A 21,519-nucleotide genomic window follows, 5' to 3' on the forward strand; every position below is an offset into this window, starting at 1 on the left:
CAGCGAGATGAGATGAGTTGGTCTATAGGGGGAGGATGGTTTGTGTGATGGTCGTAAGGTCATAAGTGATGGGAGTAGATTGAGGCCATTCGGCCCATTCAAACATGGCTGATCTCTGTCTCCCTCCTAACCCCACGGTCTGGGCTGCGGCCTGTTGCTGAGCTGCATTGTTTAGTCTAGTTGGGCATGGGCAGGATGGGCTGAAGGGCCTGTTGCTGCACTGTCTAGTGGGCTGAATGGGCTGTCAGGATGTTGGGCCTGTTGGGCTGAGCTGCATTGTTTAGTCTAGTTGGGCATGGGCAGGATGGGTTGAAGGGCCTGTTGCTGCATTGTTTAGTCTAGTTGGGCATGGGCAGGATGGGTTGAAGGGCCTGTTGCTGCATTGTTTAGTCTAGTTGGGCAGGATGGGCAGGATGGGCTGAAGGGCCTGTTGCTGCACTGTTTAGTCTAGTTGGGCATGGGCAGGATGGGCTGAAGGGCCTGTTGCTGAGCTGCATTGTTTAGTCTAGTTGGGCATGGGCAGGATGGGCTGCGGCCTGTTGCTGAGCTGCATTGTTGCTGAGTCTATTGTTCAGTCTAGTTGGGCATGGGCAGGATGGGCTGAAGGGCCTGTTGCTGCATTGTTTAGTCTAGTTGGGCAGGCGGGGGAGGATGGGCTGACGCGCTTGTTGCTGCATTGTTCAGTCTAGTTGGGCATGGGCAGGATGGGCAGCGGGCCTGTTGCTGAGCTGCATTGTTTAGTTTAGTTGGGCATGGGCAGGATGGGCTGAAGGGCCTGTTGCTGCATTGTTTAGTCTAGTTGGGCAGGATGGGCAGGATGGGCTGAAGGGCCTGTTGCTGCATTGTTTTGTCTAGTTGGGCATGGGCAGGATGGGCTGAAGGGCCTGTTGCTGCATTGTTTAGTCTAGTTGGGCATGATGGGCAGGATGGGCTGAAGGGCCTGTTGCTGCATTGTTTAGTCTAGTTGGGCATGGGCAGGATGGGCTGAAGGGCCTGTGCTGAGCTGCATTGTTCAGTCTAGTTGGGCAGGATGGGCAGGATGGGCTGAAGGGCCTGTTGCTGAGCTGCATTGTTTAGTCTAGTGGGGCATGGGCAGGATGGGCTGAAGGCTTGTTGCTGAGCTGCAATGTTTAGTCTAGTTGGGCATGGGCAGGGGCAGGATGGGCTGTGGCCTGTTGCTGAGCTGCATTGTTTAGTCTAGTTGGGCAGGATGGGCAGGATGGGCTGAAGGGCCTGTTGCTGCATTGTTTAGTCTAGTTGGGCATGGGCAGGATGGGCTGTGGCCTGTTGCTGAGCTGCATTGTTTAGTCTAGTTGGGCATGGGCAGGATGGGCAGGATGGGCTGTGGCCTGTTGCTGCATTGTTTAGTCTAGTTGGGCATGGGCAGGATGGGCTGAAGGGTTGCTGAGCTGCATTGTTTAGTTTAGTTGGGCATGGGCAGGATGGGCTGGGCTGAAGGGCCTGTTGCTGTACTGTACTGTACTGCACCCACCTGCCTCGCAGTTCTTGCCGAAGTAGCCAGTGCCAATACAGTCACAGATGTAGCGGTTCCATCCCTCACGGCAGCTGCCACCGTTACGACAGGGCCTGGCACCGCACTGTTTCAGGGTCTCACGGGAGCAGAAGCCGCTGACCCCGCCGGTGTTCTGTAGCTCGGCCAGGTGCCGCACGTCACGGCTCTGCCCGTCGATGAACAGGTCGCGTACGCAGCCCACGTAGCCGTAGTTGAGGAACGCCGTCCACAGCTCCGGCGGCAACAGCAGGTCCACCTTGTTGTCGGGCAGCCCACCCAGGTACATGGCGCTGTCCAGGTCCAGGATCTCACTCTCCCCGTTAGCCACGAACGGCAGGTGCCGGCTGTTCACCGAGATCGAACCTGCCGGCAAGGATGAGGCAGACAGTCACAGCACCGACAACGCACACTCCCCCCCACCTTTAGTTCAGCACGGAAACAGGCCCTTCAGCCCACCGACCCTGCACCAAACAACAATTCCCGCACACTAACACTATCCTACACACACCAGGGACAATTTACACTAACCCTTCACCTCAACAGATGCTGTTTGTCAGTCTATGAGGGTGATCTTTCGACCATCCTACTCAACACTTCCCAAACTAGACGCATACAGCTGGAGTAACTAACTCAGCGGGGCAGCAAGCATCTCTGGAGACAAGGAATCGGTGACGTTTCGGGTCGAGACCCTTCTTCAGGCTGAGAGTCAGGGGAGAGGGAATCAAAGCCGGCATCGATGACCAAGGAAAGGTGGAGCCCACAATGGTCCATTGTTGGCTGTGGAATAGATGATAACAAAGATGGCGAATAACGTGTAAAGCAGACTCATTATCTAAATGTTGGTCCATAGATTGGGAAAATAGGAGATGCAGCGAGACCTTCGGCCCTCATGGTACCACCGCATTGAAGGTAGGATCAGGGCTGATCGTCCCCTAAAGAAAGCGAATGGTATGTTAGCTTTCATTGCAAAATGATTTGAGTATAGGAGCAGAGAGGTTCTACTGCAGTTGTACAGGGTCTTGGTGAGACCACACCTGGAGTATTGCGTACAGTTTTGGTCTCCAAATCTGAGGAAGGACATTATTCCCATAGAGGGAGTGCAGAGAAGGTTCATCAGACTGATTCCTGGGATGTCAGGTCTGTCTTATGAAGAAAGACTGGATAGACCCTGGTTCTGGACTCTCTAGAATTTAAAGATTGGGAACATTTTTCTAAAGGGGTGGACAGGTTCTAGCTTGTTGTCTAGTCCTTTTTTCATTGTCTCATTTCAGTCTCATTGTCAGCAACTCGTGTTCACCCAGCCCACAGCCCACAGCCCACAGCCTAAGGATGGGGGGTTTCCTTTAAAACCGAGATGAGAAGAACTTTTTTTCACACAGAGAGTGGTGAATCTCTGGAACTCTCTGCCACAGAGGGTAGTTGAGGCCAGTTCATTGTCTATATTTAAGAGGGAGTTAGATGTGGCCTTTGTGGCTAAGGGGATCAGGGGGTATGGAGAGAAGGCAGGTACGGGATACTGAGTTGGATGATCAGCCATGATCATATTGAATGGCGGTGCAGGCTCGATGGGCCGAATGGCCTACTCCTGCACCTAATGTTCTATGTTTCTATGTTTCTAAAGGGATATAATGTGTACCAGTTTCAAAGTCGTCTTGTTGAGTCTCATAGAAACATAGCATCTATGGCAGGAGGAGGAATTCGGCAACGTTGACAAGCCGACCGCCATTCTTGTGATCATGGCTGATCGTTTCGGGGCGAAACCCGGAAGGGCCTTCGGCCCCAAACCCTGACTATTTCCTAGCTCCATAGATGCTGCTGCACCCGCTGAAATACTCCAGTGACTCTGCCTCCACGTCCTCTATGGCATGGAATTCCCACAAATTCGCAACTCCCTGGGTGAAAATTAAAAATTCTCTCTGTGAAATCACCTATCCTTTATTCCCCACTGAGTGGCCCCTGGTTCTGTGACTCGCCCAACATACCCAACATTTTTCCACATCTGCTGCCAGACCCGCTTTATTTACTCAGCAGTCTCATTGTCAAACTCACCTATCCATGTTCTCCACAGATGCTGCCCACAGCGCTGACAATGGCCTGTTTCAGCATCATCGGTACTTTTCTGGATCTTTCATCAATTTGTTCCACATCTCTCTACATCACCGTCTATATCTCTCGTTTCCCTCTCCCCTGACTCTGTCTGAAGAAGGGTCTCGACCTAAATCCATGTTCCCCACAGATGCTGCCTGACCCGCTGAGTTACTCCAGCACTCTGTGAAACGTCACCTATCCATGTTCCCCACTGAGTTACTCCAGTACTCTGTGAAACGTCACCTATCCATGTTCTCCACAGATGCTGCCTGACCCGCTGAGTTACTCCAGCACTCTGTGAAACGTCACCTATCCGTGTTCTCCACAGATGCTGCCTGACCCGCTGAGTTACTCCAGCACTCTGTGAAACGTCACCTATCCATGTTCTCCACAGATGCTGCCTGACCCGCTGAGTTACTCCAGCACTCTGTGAAACGTCACCTATCCATGTTCTCCACAGATGCTGCCTGACCCGCTGAGTTACTCCAGCACTCTGTGAAACGTCACCTATCCATGTTCTCCACAGATGCTGCCTGACCCGCTGAGTTACTCCAGCACTCTGTGTCCGTCTTGTCCAACCATTAGTGGCTTTGTGCCACGTTGGGTGACGTACACCCTTTCACCAGGTCCCCACCGCCCCTCACACCTCGGCCCCTGTAACTCCTCCACCCGCCCCACACCCACCTGAGCGCCCATCTCGCTGGAAGTCCACGTGACACCACTCTCCATCGTTGACCTTCTTGTTGGTGGCGCGGACTTTGATGGCTCCTGAGCCCATGTCGAGCAGGAGGAAGAGGAAACCATCCAGCAGCTCCATGGCAAAGTAGTCCACCTTCTGCAGCCGCTCGCCACGGTTCTCCTTCGGGTGCTGCGGCTTGCCGTGGCTGAACAGCAAGAGGCCGCTGGGCTCCGTGGTGCAGAAGTCGAAGGAGATGGAGCCCGTCTTCTTGGTGTTCCACTTGGGGAGGGAGATGAAGGCTTCAGGGGCCTCGAAGGTGACGGGGTCCAAGGCTGCCACGTCCTCGCACTTGAACAGGAGATCCCCGTGCACCTTCATCTTGGAGTCACCTTCCTTCGCCAGTCTTGACAGCTCCAGTTTGAAGTCGTTGTTCTTGTAGACAACCTGAGCAAAAGACAAGCGGTTTCAGTAAGACCATCGCCACAGGTAGCCAGTGCCTAGCCAGCCAAGACCATCGCCACAGGTAGCCAGTGTCTAGCCAGTGCCTGGCCAAGATTCATCCTCAGTGACGTACAAACTCCGTACAGCCAAGACCATCGCCACAGGTAGCCAGTGCCTGGCCAAGACCATTGACACAGGTCGCCAGTGCCTGGACAAGGCCATCGCCCCAGGTAGCCACTTCCTGGCCAAGACCATTGCCACAGGTAGCCAGTGCCTGGACAAGACCATCGCCACAGGTAGCCAGTGCCTGGACAAGACCATCGCCACAGGTAGCCAGTTCCTGGCCAAGACCATCGCCACAGGTAGCCAGTGCCTGGCCAAGATTCATCCTCAGTGACGTACAAACTCCGTACAGACTCCACACAATGGAGTGTCACGGTGGTGCAGTGGTGGAGTACTGCCTCACAGCGCCAGAGACCCAGGTTCGACCTGGGGTGCTGCCTGTATGGAGTTTGCACGTTCTCCCTGTGACCTGCCCGGGTTTTCTCCGGGTGCTCTGGTTTCCTCCCACTCCAAACATGTGCAGTTTTGTGGGTTAATTGGCTTGGTATAAAATGTAAATTGTCCCCAGTGTGTGTAGGGCAGTGTTAGTGTGCGGGGATCGCTGGTCGGCACGGAATGCAGTGGGCCGAGTGGCCTGTTTCCACACCGTATCTGTAGAGTGTTGTACGGGGGCGATCGCTGGTCGGCACGGATGCAATGGGCTGAAGGGCCTGTTTCCGTGCTGTATCTGTAGTGTTGTACGGGGAGATCGCTAGTCGGCACGAATGCAATGGGCCGAGTGGCCTGTTTCCGTGCTGTATCTGTAGTGTTGTACGGGGGGATCGATGCAATGGGCCGAGTGGCCTGTTTCCGTTTCCGTGCTGTATCTGTAAGCTAGACTAGTGTACGCGGGGATCATTGGTCGGCACAGATGCAATGGGCCGAGTGGCCTGTTTCCGTGCTGTATCTGTAGTGTTGTACGGGGGGATCGATGCAGTGGGCCGAGTGGCCTGTTTCCACACTCAGTCACTCCTTAAGAGTTCCCGTGTGTACGGGGGGGATCGCTGGTCTCGCACGGATGCAATGGGCTGAAGTAGGCCTGTTTCCGAGCCTGTATCCCATTAGTGTTGTCATGGGGATCATCGCTGTATCCCGTACGGTTGCAATGGGCCGAGTGGCCCCCTTTCCACACCGTATCTGTAAACCCTCTAGTTGAAATCAACTGGCCAACTACTCACATCCAGAGAGTTCCAGAGATTGTTACTCTCTGTGTGAAAAAAGTTCTTCGGCATCTCGGGTTTTAGAAGGATCATCGGCCTTATCCTTAAGCTGTGACCCCTTGTCCTGGACTTCCCTAACATCGGGAACCATCTTCCTGCATCTAGCCTGTCCAACCCCTTAAGAATTATGTAAGTTTCTATAAGATCCCCTCTCAATCTCCTGAATTCTAGAGAGTAGAAACCAAGTCTATCCAGTCTTTCTTCATAAGACAGTCCTGACATCCCAGGAATCAGTCTGGTGAAACTCTGCACTAAGCTATGGCAATAATGTCCTTCCCAGACTGAGCGGAGGCTGTCCAATTTTCATGTCTGCTTTCATTAGGCACACCTTGCAGCAACTGAGGAGAGTGGAGCACAGGGTCTGATGGTTTGAAGGTTGCTCCAGAAACTCTGGTCAACTCTAAGCTTCCCTGGAATCCACACTCACATCACTCCTTAACCGTAGAAATTCCCGGGAGTGTGTCCTCGACTTTTGGGGTGGCTGCTTGTAATTTAACCCTTGGTGTCCAGGTATCCCACCCATCCCGCTTAAAGCTAAATGCCGCAGGTGCTGGGAATGTGCGGTAAAAATCAAGAACGCTGGAGGCACTCGACGGGCCAGGCAGCATCTGTGAGACACAAACACGAGCAGAGATCCCATTCTCCTCTGTACATCGTGTGGGGAGGAACAGCAGATGCTGGTTTAAATCAAAGAGGGACACGCAAAATGCTGGAGTAACTCAGCGGGACAGGCAGCATCTCTGGAGAGAGGAATGGGTGACGTTTCGGGTCGAGATCTGGTCAGTCTGAAGAAGGGTCTCAGCCCGAAACGTCGCCCTTTCCTTCTCTCCAGAGATTCTCTCCTGCCTGTCCCGCTGAGTTACTCCAGCATTTTGTGTCTCATCTGTACACTCTCCAGGAGGGAAGATCCCCAAATGACACAAGGCCAACTGCTGGAGGTCTGGAAATCCCTGCCCATTGTAAGAGTGGTGGAAGTAGAGGCAACCAGGGTCTAGTGTGGGCCAGCCCTTTCCCTCCACAGATGCTGCCTGACGTGCTGAGTTCTCCAGCGCTCTGTTTTTGCTCCAGTTTCCAACACATGTGGTCATTTGTCCCCAATACAGAAAACCTATTCTGCTTCTCTCTCCCGTTCCTTACTCAATCCAACATCTCCACCCACCTTCATCTCCTGCCTCCCATCCCACCCCTCTCCCTCTCCCCCACCTTTCTTCTGTAACCGCCCTGTCTCTCAGTTCAGCTGCTCATCCACCCGTCTGCTGAGTGTGTTTCTATCTTCACGGCAGCTGCCTGACCCACCGAGTAGGGTTACAGTTCCCTTGCTAACATTAACCAGGCAATGGCCTCTCTCTCTCTGTCTCTATCTCTCTCTCTCCTGACCCTGTGAATCTGCCATGATTGAATGGCAGAGTAGACTCGATGGGCTGAATGGCCAAGTTCTGCTACTATCACTTATGATTGTAAGTGATAGCAGCAGAATTAGGCCATTCGGCCCATCTAGTCTACTCCACCATTCAATCATGGCTGATCTATCTCTCCCTCCTAACCCCATTCTCCTGCCTTCTCCCCATAATCTGACAACCATATTAATCAAGAATCTATCTATCTCTGTCTTAAAAATATCCACTGACTTGTGGCCTCCACAGCCGTCTGTGGCAAAGAATTCCACAGATTCACCACCCTCTGACTAAATACATTTTTCCTCATCTCCTTCCTAAAAGAACTTCCTTTAATTCTGAGGCTGCGCCCTCTGGTCCTAGACTCTCCCACAGGTGGAAACATCCTCTCTACATCCATTCACCATCCAGATTCACCATGGCACATCTCTTCGGGGGACAATGCAGCATGATAACACTGTCACCCCTTTCCCTATCTCCCTGCACCCCAGGAATCAGTTCTCTCCCACACAGCAAGGTCCCTCTCATTCCCCTGGCCCTTCTCTACAGCACCAGTCAACCTTGCTGCATGGCTTTGGGCTTTGGACACAGCTACTTGTGAATCATCTGCTCTGGGCCCTTGTTGCGTCCCGCCTCAACCCTCACTGCCCCTTACTTCCTTTCTCTTCAAGCCATCAGACCCCGCATCATCGTGAAACTCATCTGTTGGCGTTGGGCCGGAAGGGAAATGCTCGGATTCCAGCCACCGTTTACCAGAGGGGTGTTTTTCGAGGGGTCTGCAAGGGGATGAAATCAGAACCAGTGTGACACAGTAACGGCCGGTGTTGTTTCCACATGGATAATCTCCAGGCTGGCAGTCTCTGCACTGTCCAGCTGAATGCCGCAAGCCCTGTGTGACATCTCCAGCTTCCCCTTGAAGGTACCTTCGCCCCTGGCTCTTCCCTGGAGAAATCCATGGTGGTCATTGGGAGAACGTGCAGACTCTGCACAGTCAGCACCCGTAGTGTAGGCAGGATGGAACGAGGGTCCCTGGTGCTCATGCCACCGTGCCGCCCCTGTCTACTGACTTCATTCCCAACCTGCAACCTAACTTGAGCAATTCCATGGACTTGAAGCTCCAACAAGGAGATGTGAAGATCGACACAACATGCTGGAGTAACTCAGCGGGACAAGCAGGCAGCATCTCTGGAGAGAAGGAATGGGTGACGTTTCGGGTCGAGACCCTTCTTCAGACTGAAGGTTTGAAAGTTGGACGTGTGGTCTAACAGCCCCCCCCCCCGATCCGTGGCAGCATTCCTCATCTCCAACAAGTGTGGTGAAAAGACCACCCACTCTCATCAACAGTGGGGTCAGAATTTATTGCCTCTGCCTAACTTCCCCTTATGTTGCTACCTTGCTTGGACCTTTCCAGAGAGATGCCAAGTCTGGGAATCTCTCCTCCATTTAACCCATTTTGTATCTTCTGGGAAATCCATGAAATCTCCGATTGACAGAATCTGGGAAGAGCCAGACATGTTTCCAGTTCCCAGGCTAAAGAATGAGAGGGCTCTGGAGAATATACTGGCCAGAGTGGGTAAGGAGGGCAAAATTCCCTTCCCTGACCTGGTTTTATGACACTCCAATATCTTCACCATCTTCAGGGCGTACTGCTGACAATCCAGACTACGGGTACTGTCTGTTTGGAGTTTGCACGTTCTCCCCGTGACCTGCCTGGGTTGCTACGGTTTTCTCCCATGCCCCTAAGACGTGCGGGTTTGTAGGTTAATTGGCTTGGTGTAAATGTAAATTATCCCTAGTGTGTGTAGGATAGAGTGATACAGTGTGGAAACAGGCCCTGATTGTGGATGATCAGCCATGATCATATTGAATGGCGAATGGTGCTGGCTCGAAGGGCCGAATGGCCTCTACTCCTGCATCCATTTTCTATGTTTCTACAACTAGTGACCAGTGGTTTGAAGTAACCAGCTTTAGTGTCACCACAAATAAATAAATAGTAAATAACAACCTCTGTGAATGTTTGCTTGTGATCTCCTGACACTATCTGACTCTGTCAAGTGTGAAAAACTATTTCTTGTCACGTTCATCTAATTCTTACTCGCTTCATTCCTTTGATCGATGCATCTTTGCAAGGTCTTTATGCATGATAGCCCATCGCCTAAAACTATGGCTTTCGTGAACAAATTGCAGGATCCGTGCCTGATTTATCATTCCCTAGACCTCACTTGTTTGTCGGAGGTCGTCGGAGGAAACGTGATTAGATAATGCACAGATAAGGCAGGATATCTGAAATAAAACAGAACATGCTGGTAACACTCAGCTGGTCAGGCAGCGTCTGTGGAGAGAGAAACAGGATTAATGCTTCAGGTGGGCTAATATTCTTTCTTGCTGACTATCCAACTTAGTGATTCCAGCATTATTTTGTCCTGTTTTAGATTAGATTCACTGTATGATGGGCAGTCTAACAAGTCTGTTGTTGAACAAAGGGGGAATCAGCAACCTGGGGAGTAATCCAAGCAGGAACACAGCACTCCAGGGACTGTCTGATTCACTGGTTCTGATTTCTGATCCTTGCAGGAGAATATTAGTGGCAACAAAGTAAAGAAGCAATTGTCAGACACAAAAATGGCCTTTGTCATAACCACAGTTCTGTTAATTGTATTAGTAGTAAGGGCAACTGGTTGAAAATGCATTCCAAAATGACCCACCAGTGATCACAGGCCATGCAAGAAATGACGTTGCAAGTTGAGACATGCAGCGCCTTGCAACAGCAAACACAGCTTCATGCGATGGTAAAATATACAGCACCAAACACACAGAGTGACAGAATTCATTTTTAAAGAGGAGATGGGCGGAGAGTAAAGGCAGCCGTAGACCGGGCATCTGGTGGGGATTCTCCCGTTTGGGATGTGAAGTGAAGCTGGACTGGCCCCAGGCTGGACGAGGCAGATCAGTGGCCGTCAAATCTCTCGTTCGCCTCTTGGCCATCATAGGTCACACTGACCCATCCGTGCCACAGAGACAGGGGGTGTTGTGTGCCATCGATTGGTCCCCCATCCAGTGACCCTCTTGCACAAGAAACCCAGCCTGGGGTTAACGGCTGTCGAGACCAAACGCCCACGGGCAGGGCGACTGAAACGTGCTTCAGAAAACTCACTGGCTGTGGAGGTTCACTTTATTGCAGCCGATTGTGGAAGCAGAGAGTATGGAAGTCCAAGAAATCGCAGACAGTAGTGGACGTAGACCAGACCATCAAATACACAAACCAACTTCCCTTACATCGACTCCATCTACACCTCACGCTGCCTCGGCTAGGCCAGCAGCATCATCAAGGACCAGTCTCACCCAGGCCACTCCCTCTTTTCCCCCTCTCCCATCAGGCAAGAGGTACTGAAGTGTGAAACGGCACACCTCCAGATTTGGGGACAGTTTCTTCCCAGCTGTTATCAGGCAACTGAACCGTCCTCTCACCAACTAGAGAGCGGTGACTATCTTCGTCTTTGATGTCCCTCGGACTATCCTTGACCGGACTTTGCTGGCTTCATCTTGCACTAAACGTTATTCCCTTATCATGTGTCTACAGACTGTAAACGGATCTATTGTAATCATGTGTTGTCTTTCTGCTGAGTGGTTAGCACGCAACAAAAAGCTTTTCACTGAACCTCAGTACACGGGACAGTAAACTGAACTGATTGCCACGTGTACAGATGATTATAATCAAGCCTAGACATAAATGCTGGAGAAACTCAGTGGGTGAGGCAGGATCTATGGAGCGAAGGAATAGGTGACGTTTCGGGTCGAGACCCTCCTTCAGACATCGAGCCGTTCACAATGTATAGGTAAGAAATGTTGCTGTAGATTTAATAGAAACATAGAAATTAGGTGCAGGAGTAGAGGCCATTCGGCCCTTCGAGCCTGCACCGCCATTCAATATGATCATGGCTGATCATCCAACTCAGTATCCCGTACCTGCCTTCTCTCCATACCCCCTGATCCCCTTAGCCACAAGGACCACATCTAACTCCCTCTTAAATATAGCCAATGAACTGGCCTCAACTACCCTCTGTGGCAGAGAGTTCCACAGATTCACCACTCTCTGCGTGAAAAAAGTTCTTCTCATCTCGGTTTTAAAGGATTTCCCCCTTATCCTTAAGCTGTGACCCCTTGTCCTGGACTTCCCCAACATCGGGAACAATCTTCCTGCATCTAGCCTGTCCAACCCCTTAAGATTTTGTAAGTTTCTATAAGATCCCCTCTCAATCTTCTAAATTCTAGAGAGTATAAACCAAGTCTATCCAGTGATAGTGTGGAGCGATTGTAATATGTGATTGTGGATCTGCCTCTGAGCCTTGAGTCACATGAGTTGGGTGGCAACTTGGTAGGCGTGGGTGTGACGAGACTGTTTGCTGAATGATGTACTCAATCCCCTTGTGCCGGGCAAAGACCAGACTGACACCAGCAAATCCAGTGATCAGACAGATTTGATCACAGAGCACACATCACACGATGGATGAATGTATTCCCTAGACACCCATCAATTGCCAACGACTTATAACTGCAATTATGCAAAATGCCTCTGTTTTTACAGCCTGCTATTATTTAACAATGAGCTGTTCAAGCGGAAAAGACAACCTTGATCTGTTTGCCACTCGTCGCCCAACGGATCCCGGAGTCACGCAATTTCAACAAATGTATTTCTGTTAAATTGAATCATAGCCCAGGTTCAGCAGAGACCCAGGCAATGCAGACCAGCAAAATATCTTCCTGAATACTCAATCTAGCTGCAAGACTCCGACTGGAACTGTTCAGTTTCAGTTTATTGTCACGTGTACCGAGGTACAGTGAAAAGCTTTTGTTTTTGTGCTAAATTGTATGTATGCACTGAGTACGAGCAGCTCAGTAGAAAGACCATACATGACCCATTGTGTCAATGTGTTTGTGGGGACTACTTTCAATAAATGCCTTTCATAGCACCTTAGAAGGCTTAGGCTGTTCGGCAAGGCCCCAACAACTCTCACCAACTTCTACAGATGCGCCGTAGAAAGCATTTGATCGGGATGCATCGCAGAATGGTTTGGGAACAACCCCATCCAAGACCACAAGAAATTGTAGAGAGTTGTGGACAGTTGCAGCCCAGACCATCACACACGCACACAAACCAACCTCCCTTCCATTGACTCCATCTACACCTCACGCTGCCTCGGCAAGGCCAGCAGCATCATCAAGGACCAGTCAGTCTCACCCCCGTCTCGCCCTCTTCTCCCCTCTCCCATCGGCCTAGTGGTACAGAAGTGTGAAAACTCCAGCAATTTGTCCATCACCCTGGTATATTCAGGTCCAGGAATGATCCCAGGAATGAGTGGGTTAACATATGATGAGCATTTGATGGCATTGGGCCTGTACTCGCTGGAGTTTAGAAGGATGAGAGGGGACCTAGAGTGGATGTGGAGAGGATGTTTCCACTAGTGGGAGAGTCTAGGACCAGAGCTCAAAGCCTCAGAATTAAAGGACGTTCATTTAGGAAGGAGATGAGGAGGAATATCTTTAGTCAGAGGGTGGTGAATCTGTGGGATTCTTTGCCACAGACGGTGGTGGGGGCCACAAGTAAATGGATATATTTAAGGCAGAGGTAGATAGATTGTTGATTAGTGCGGGTGTCAGGGATTATGGGGAGAAGGCAGGAGAATGGCGTTAGGAGGGAGAGATAGATCAGCCATGATTGAATGGCGGAGTGGACGATGGGTTGAATGGTCTAAATCTGCTCCTATCACTTATGACCACAGGTGTTGAGGATGGCCGTTCACCGCATGGTTATACATCATGACCCCATGAAGCTGCAGCTCACTAGTCTGGACTTGACAACAACCTCCAACCCAAACCCTTTGGCATTGGTTTGTGAAACAACTCTTGCTGAAAGCCAGCCCCTGAATCACACCGGTAAATTTACAATCATGGGGTCCTGTATCTGAGGGCTTGAGATAGCAGCAAATTTGTTCTGAAGGTAGACACAAAATGCTGGAGTAACTCAGCGGGACAGGCAGCATCTCTGGAGAGAAGGAATGGGTGACGTTTCGGGTCCAGACCCTTCTTCATACTGAGAATCAGGGGAGAGGGAGACAGACTTGGGCAGTTTACACCCCAGCGGTATGAATGTTAATTTATCTAACTTCTCTAACCCTTGCTTTACCTCTCTCCATCCCTCCCCCATCCCTGTTCTCCGACCAGGGACTGTCCCCTTCACTAAAGTTTGATCTGTCTGATTTGATGTCACCTCCTCCCAGCGAACAATGATCGATTCAACATTTTCCTTGGCCTTATCTCTTTTGATCTTTCGTTTTCACACCTTACCCTTCCATATCTCTGTGTCTCCCTCTCCCCTGACTCTCAGTCCGAAGAAGGGTCTCGCCCCAAAACCTCACCCATTCCTTCTCTCCAGAGACCCTGCCTGTCGCGCTGAGTTACTCCCAGCGTTTTGTGTGTATCTTCGGTGTAAACCAGCATCTGCAGTTCCTTCCGAAACAAACGTGATCTATCCTGGGCCCACGATAAATTTCTTTCACATTTAATCTCCTGAATTTGCAAAGTCACCAACTTATCACAAGCTGATGTAAACAAAGGAAACTATCTGCTGTCACTCAATGTAACCAGCAGGCTCAAAGCTTTTGAAAGCATTTTTAGTGAATTAAAGGATATCTGTTTTGACTAAGTGTGTCTTTTTCTGCAGTAAATCCAATTTCATACTGCACCAATTTCACATGTCAGGCTCTGATCATGATAAATGTGTAATCAAAGAAACTTGAACATTAGACAGGATCAGCAAATGAATACACGTTGAGGTCTGTCTGCTCACTATTCCTTAACCTCTCCCTGTATTGATTCATCGTTCAACCACATGCCTTCCAAAGAGCCTCCTTGCTGAGCGAGTATTCCCAGCTCCGTAGATTAGCTTGAGTTGATTCATCTTAACTGCTCCTGTAGCCACAGTGGGAGAGTCTAGGACCAGACTCAAAATTAAAGGATGGTCCTTTAGGAAGGAGATGAGGAGGAATTTCTTTAGTCAGAGGGTGGTGAATCTGTGGAATTCATTGCCACAGACGGCTGTGGAGGTCATGTCAGTGGATATATTTAAGGCAGAGATAGATAGATTCTTGCTTAGTGCAGGTGTCAGGGGTTATGGGGAGAAGGCAGGAGAATGGGGTTAGGAGGGAGAGATAGATCAGCTATGATTGAATGGCGGAGTATTCTTGATGGGCCGAATGGCCTGATTCTGCTCCTATCATGTATGATCTAATGACTCAGTGAGGGGAGGTGGGACTGGGAACGGACTGTGCCAGGGACTGAGGATTGGAGACGGTGTGTGTGGCATCTCTCCACAGCTTTGTCTACATTAATTCCATACATTTTACTCCCTGCAGATGTTGTAAAGAGCTTTGTAATTGATGACTGCTTTTAGCATGTCGCCACTGTTTCCCAGGCAACGCAAGTCTTGCATTTATATCCAGTTCCTTTTTTAGTTTAGTTTAGAGATACAGCGCGGAAACAGCGAGTCTGCATCGACCAGCGATCCCCGCACATGAACACCACCCTAGACACACTAGGGGCAAGTCTTTGGAATGTGGGAGGATCTCAGGGAAAACCCACAGGTCACGGGGAGAACGCGCAAACTCCGTACAGACAGCACCCGTAGTCAGGATCGAACCCAGGTCTCTGGAGCTGTGAGGCAGCAACTCTACCTGCTGCGCCACTGTGCTGCCATTGCATGCTGAAAGGATGTCAGGGGTTATGGGGAGAAGGCAGGAGAATGGGGTTAGGAGAGAGAGATAGATCAGCCATGATTGAATGGCGGAGTAGACTTGAGGGGCCGAATGGCCTAATTCTGCTCCTATCTCTTATGATCTTATGGAAACAGGGAGATGATTGGCAAGGGTTTGGCTGGACAAATTCCCAGGGTTTTTTGAGGCTGTGACTGGTGGAGAGACCAGGGATCGGTGGGTTGGATGAGTGTGGGTTGGAGTAAGTTGCAGAGACAATGCTGGAGAGGCCACAGAGGGATTCAAACAGAACAATATCAAAGTTAAATCCAGTCTGTAGCAAGTGACAACACAGTGTGTCTCTGTCAAAGACTGTCGGCAAAGTCACCAACTCATCACAAGCTGATGTAAACAAAGCCAGCTCTGGGAGAGGGCCAGTGACGGGTGTGTCAACATCGCCTGTCAACACAGCCTCTGTCACCAATCCAGGCTTTGAGCAAGGGAATGCCAACCTGACATTGTCTAGTGGCAAAGCCCAGCCCCCAGCTCCTTACCCCAACCCCCCCCCCTTACCCCACTTCCCACCTGTCCCCCAGCCCCTTACCCCGACACCCCCCCAAACACCCCCCCCCCCCCTTACCCCACCCCACCCTTACCCCAACTACCCAGCTCCCTTACTACCCAACTACAGACGATGCTTTAAACCAAAGATAGACACAAAAAGCTGGAATAACTCTGCGGGACAGGCAGCATCTCTGGAGAGCAGGAATGGGTGACGTTTCGGGTCAAGGCCCTTCTTCAGACTGAAGCGAATCTCGCCCATTCCTTCTCTCTGGAGATGCTGCCTGTCCCGCTGAGTTACTCCAGCTTTTTGTGTCTATCTTCGGTTTGTGGCTGTACCACAGACGTTTTACGGTGATTCATATTTCCTGCTCCCACCCCCACCCCACCCCCACCTGGGGGATGATTCAGTATCAGTAAATGATATTGCTTTTAATATTAAGATGATCTGTCTCTTTAATTATTCACGTCAGTCGTGGAAAACAGGTCAACAAAGAGATTTAGCAATTCACCTGTTTCATCAGTCACACTCCCTCGACACTCTGACACACTCTGACACACTCTGACACAACCAACATCCTCTGTTGCTGCAGCTCTGGCTGCTGATTTAACAGGGAAAGTTCTGCTACTGAAGATAGACACAAAATGCTGGAGTAACTCAGCGGGGAAAGGAATAGGAGACGTTTCGGGTTGAGATCCTTCTGCAGACTCGACCCGAAACTTCACCTGTTTTTCTCCTGTCTGACCTGCTGAGTTACTCCAGCATATGTGTCTATCTTCGGTGTAAACCAGCATCTGCAGTTCCTTCCTACACAAAGTTCAGTAACCTGTTGAATTATCATCTGTGGACAGTAGGGGTCCCTCGTGCCACCAATTTACAAGTTCATAAGTTACTGGAGCAGAATTAGACCATTCAGCCCATCAAGTCTACTCCACCATTCAATCATGGCTGATCTATCTCTCTCTCAACCCCATTCTCCTGCCGTCGTCCCATAACCCCTGACACCCGCACTAATCAATAATCTGTCAATCTACACCTTAAAAATATCCACTGACTTGTGGCCTCCACCGCCGTCTGTGGCAATGAATTCCACAGATTCACCACCCTCTGGCTGAAGAAATTCCTCCTCATCTCCTCTCTATAGGCACGTCCTTTTATTCCGAGGCCGTGGCCTTCGGTCCTAGACTCTCCCTCTGGTGGAACCATCCTCTCCACATCCACTCCACATTCGGTAAGTTTCAATGAGGTCCCTGCTCATCCTTCTAAACTCCAGTTGTTAACGGGCAGCCAAGAGTTGGGCGGCAAGGACAATATGCGGAATAAGCAGCAGCGCCCACATCTCATCACGCCAACCAAGGAGGTTGGCACAAGAGCTGGTTGGGTGGAGATTGGCGGCTCTGTGTCTCTTCACACGTCCTTCTGCAGCTAGAAATCTCCCAGGCCTTGTGGCAACTCAGAATTGGACTGAGCCTGAAGGAACATCTTCAGTCTTCCTTGGTCCCAGAGGTCCTTGGTCCCAGAGTCCAGGTGATCTGCATGGTGGGTGATGAGCAGATTGGGGTGCACGGTTTGGGCTACACTAACTCCTTGTCGGTCAAGGTGTAAGGGCAGGGAGAAGTCTCCCGGCCACACTGCCCCATCTTGAGCACGAGAGGAGGAGGAGAAAGGGCGCATTTGGTCAAATGTTCAAATGTACGGGCTCTCCCCTTCAAAAATGGAAACGTGACTCTTGGAAGAATGAGGAGCACAGGAGGGTTCAAGTTAACGAGAGAGAGAGAGAGAGAGCGAGAGAGACAGAGAGAGAGATAGTATGATGGCAGACAGGAGAGCAGCCAAGACTTTGCGTTACATCCCAGCATGCCATGCAGAATGAGCTGCAGTGGGTTCCAGGGGTTTGGGAGGTGGGGGGTCGGTGGAAGCAAGAGACCACCTCTGCCCCAAACCCCTCGTGACCTGGCTGTGCGAGCACAGATGGGCAAGCATGGCACCAACACACACCATTTTGTTTCTCTCCACGTGTGTGCAAGCATGTGTGTGGCGTGTGTGTGTGAGTGCGTGAGTGTGTGATTGCGTGCGTATGCCAGAGAGAATGCCACCAACTCAAAAGGAAGATGAAAACGATAAAATATGCAGCGAGACAAATGAAGAACGTTCTGGAAGGAAGCCAAAAATCTTTTACCAACCATGTTGATTCTGAGTTTTTCTTTTTTTTATAAATCGATGTCAATTATTGAAAGTAAAATGTGATAGAGGAAACACACAAACCTAAACGATAAGACAGTAAGAATGATATCTACCAGATAATGCAGTTTGTTTACCATTGCGTGTCCAATGCCTGAGTGCTTTTGTGGCGAAAGGGAAGGCAGGGGAGGAACAGAAACAGAATGACGAGACTGTGAACTCAATAAGGACTTCCACTCAAAAGAAATGATGGCAATTGAAAAGGTTAGTAGTATTATATCAGCTCAAAACAAGGTTAACTGTTAGTACAGAGAGAATGACTACATTCCGTGAATGGCGACAGGTTAGTTCTCAAAGCGTGTTAGTAGATACACACAGAATTGGCAAATTAATTTTTACAAAAGGTTGGGAGAGCTTGAGGGGTGGGGGGAGTCAGCGAGCTGAGAGCTACATCAAGGTTGGGCCGGTTGGCAGGGGCCGGAGATGATTTGACACCACACCACTTCCTTAATTGTCTGCTCCTTGGTTTACCCCAAATTACACTGCCAATGGCAGGGCCACTCTGATCATTGTTCCCTTGTCTTTACAGTTGCCCTCCCTGCAGTTTGCATCAAGATAGAACCCCCACTTCAGCATGTTGACCACAAGCAGTGTAACACATCGTTACAGCAAGAGCAACATCCCCCATATTAGACTCAGGAACCAGCTATAGATTCAATCATCTTCTCATGCACAATTCTCCCGCCTTGCAGGAGGTAAACAATGTGAGGTGCCAACTGAGTCACGCAGTGCTGGGCAGGATCGTCAGAAACTACCAACTATACCCGAGCGATCAGTGGCGATCCCATTCTCCATGGGTCAGGAGTCAGGGCCCGGGAGGTGGGGGCCAGGGAGAAGGATAGACATGTGTAGGGAGAGGGGTTGGGTGACCTGCGAGGGTTTCCTCCGGGTGCTCCGGTTTCCTCCCATCCTCCAATGAGCGAAGGCCAGGACCCTCAGCTGGTGTAAAGGTGACTGTGGGCAGGTGCTCTGAGCTGCTGTGTGATGGCCTTTGCCCAGCTCTGTGGACCTCTGATTCCCATCAAGTGGGACATCAGATCCTAGAGTTCAAAGTTCCCGACCTGTAGCCAGCCCTGTCGGGGTTCATGCCTCAATGACACCCCCGAGGAAAACCGGCCGTAACGGGCTCACGTTCAGGCCAGGGGCAAGACTCCTGGACCCAGGAGGCAGCCACAGGGAGCCCAGGGCTGGGTGTGAGTTAGACTGGGCATCACTCCCACAGGGATAATGATCAGGAGTAACGGCAAACTGGGACCAATGGCTCAATTGTTCGTTATTGCCACGTATGCCCAGTGTTCTTTGGTCAGATGCACGGGCTGGGCAGTGACCTGCAGGAGGAAGGTTATTAATGCAGTCAAGTGGGGCAGATGGCCCAGAGATACACAGTAGCAGTGGCGGCACCCAGACCTGCGGGGGGGAAAGTCGTTAATGATTCATCTGTGCAGCAAGGCAAAGCAGAATCTGCGTTAGTTAGTTAACGGCGGTGGCAGCGACAACGTGACCTGTTGCAAGGGTTCTTGCTCCAGTAAGAGTTGTAAGGACAGTGTACGGGGACTTTCCTATTCCCAGTTGTGTGTCCCAGAGGTGAGGTCTAGTGGACAATGGAACGGCCCCAACCCACACCCACTGCTGATGGTCACTGGCCAGGGGCCCACTAGTTTAGTTTAGAAATAACAGGCCCTTCGGCCCACCGATTCCACACCAACCAGCATTCACCCATTACACTGGTTTAGTTTAGAGATACAGTGCGCAAACAGGCCCTTCGGCCCATCGAGTCCGCACCGACCAGCGATCCCCGCACACTAACACTATCCCACACACACCAGGGACAATTTACATTTATACCAAAGCCAATTAATCTGCAAACCTGCATGTCTTTGGAGTGTGGGAGGAAACCGGAGCACCCGGAGAAAACCCACGTAGATCATGCGGGAGAACGTGCAAACTCCGTACAGACAGCACCCGTAGTCGGGATGCAACGCCGGGTCTCTGGCGATGTGAGGCAGCAGCTCTACCCGCTGCATCGCCGTGACCTCCCCCTCCTCCCCACCCAGCTCACCGAAGGGGACCTGAATCAGTGCCTATGTGTGTGGGCAGAATAACACACACACACATACAGGTATGTATAGGCACACATGTACACAGGCACAGTCACACACCACACGCACACACATACAGGCATGTATAAACACATGTGTACACAGGCACAGTCGCACACACACTCGCACACACACACTCGCACACGCACACACATACAGGCATGTATAGACACACATGTACACAGGCACACTCACACACCACACGCACACACATACACAAGCACATGCGCACACACGCTGGCACACTGGCAAAATCTTTTAGGACCGAGATGAGAAAAACATTTTTCACACAGAGAGTGGTGAATCTGTGGAATTCTCTGCCACAGAGGGCAGTTGAGGCCACAGTTCATTGGCTATATTTAAGAGGGAGTTAGATGTGGCCCTTGTGGCTAAGGGAATCAGGGGGTATGGAGAGAAGGCAGGTACGGGATACTGAGTTGGATGATCAGCCATGATCATATTGAATGACGGTGCAGGCTCAAAGGGCTGAATGGCCTCTACTCCTGCACCTATTTTCTATGTTTCTATGTTTCCTCAAATTAGGGGACCAAAACTGCACACAATACTCCAGGTGTGGTCTCACCAGGGCCCTGTACAACTGCAGTAGGATCTCCTTGCTCCTAAACACAAATCCTCTCGCAATGAAGGCCAATTAATCTTTCCCTTTATCGTGACTTTCAGTCTGAAGAAGGGTCTGGACCCGAAACGTCGCCCATTCCTTCTCTCCAGAGATGCTGCCTGTCCCGCTGAGTTACTGCAGCGTTTGGTGACTTCTGTAGGAGGCAGTGTGTCGGGACGTTGGGGATAGGAGGGGATGGTCTGGAACACCCTTGTCCACAGCCAAGCTGACCAGCAGGAGAGCGTGACTAATGGGCCGGAGGTAGATCCCATGACTCGGCACCAAGCCCTGATTGCAATATTGATTTTAAATAGGATCTGAAAGTGATTGATGACCTTGCGGCCAGCAAAATTGGTTTTGTGCAGAAAATCATTGATCTTCCAGCCGGATAACCTCAGCACCTATTGGAGCACCAGCGGAAACCATCTGTCTTAATGACACAGCACCTCAACCATGCTGGCTGCCACTCACACCCCAACTACAGCCACAGACATATAGAGCATCTGACAAATGCTGCCACCCGCCGACCCCCTCGCTTCCACCTGCACCTCAGGGTTGTTGGAGGGGACACGGGCAGGCTGCCCTGCGTGGGGAACCCGCACCCACTCTTGCTCGGAGCCAGGTATTGAGAGACACCTTGCTGCCCGTCCCGTGGCACAGCAAAGCGAGGGGTGGTGTGGTGGCGCAGCGGGTCGAGCTGCTGTCTCTCAGCTCCACGGACCTGGGGGTGAGCCCCACCTCCGGCGCTTTGTGTGTGTGTATGTGTGTTTGTCTATGTGTGTTAGTCTGCCTATGAGTGTCTGTGCCTCTGCA

General features: G+C 50.9%; 2 protein-coding genes across 2 annotated transcripts in view; both read right to left on the reverse strand.

Annotated features, from left to right (window-relative positions):
- Positions 1-4,718, reverse strand: part of LOC129694562 (neurexin-2-like) — a 229,423-nt gene extending 224,705 nt beyond the window's left edge. Inside the window, 2 exon segments of the mRNA XM_055631290.1 lie at positions 1,493-1,876; positions 4,286-4,718. Coding sequence (XP_055487265.1) covers positions 1,493-1,876; positions 4,286-4,658 — 757 coding nt within the window. The 5' untranslated portion in view covers positions 4,659-4,718.
- Positions 4,719-6,294: 1,576 nt separating this feature from the next.
- Positions 6,295-21,519, reverse strand: part of LOC129694565 (neurexin-1-like) — a 101,665-nt gene continuing 86,440 nt past the window's right edge. The window contains exons 4-6 of the mRNA XM_055631292.1: positions 18,013-18,089; positions 8,093-8,213; positions 6,295-6,453 (exon numbers count right to left, since the gene is read on the reverse strand). Of these exons, the coding sequence (XP_055487267.1) occupies positions 6,295-6,453; positions 8,093-8,213; positions 18,013-18,089 (357 nt within the window). The remainder of the gene's footprint in view (positions 6,454-8,092; positions 8,214-18,012; positions 18,090-21,519) is intronic.

This window comes from Leucoraja erinacea, unplaced genomic scaffold (genome assembly GCF_028641065.1).
Source record: "Leucoraja erinacea ecotype New England unplaced genomic scaffold, Leri_hhj_1 Leri_70S, whole genome shotgun sequence".
Lineage (NCBI taxonomy): Eukaryota > Metazoa > Chordata > Chondrichthyes > Rajiformes > Rajidae > Leucoraja > Leucoraja erinaceus.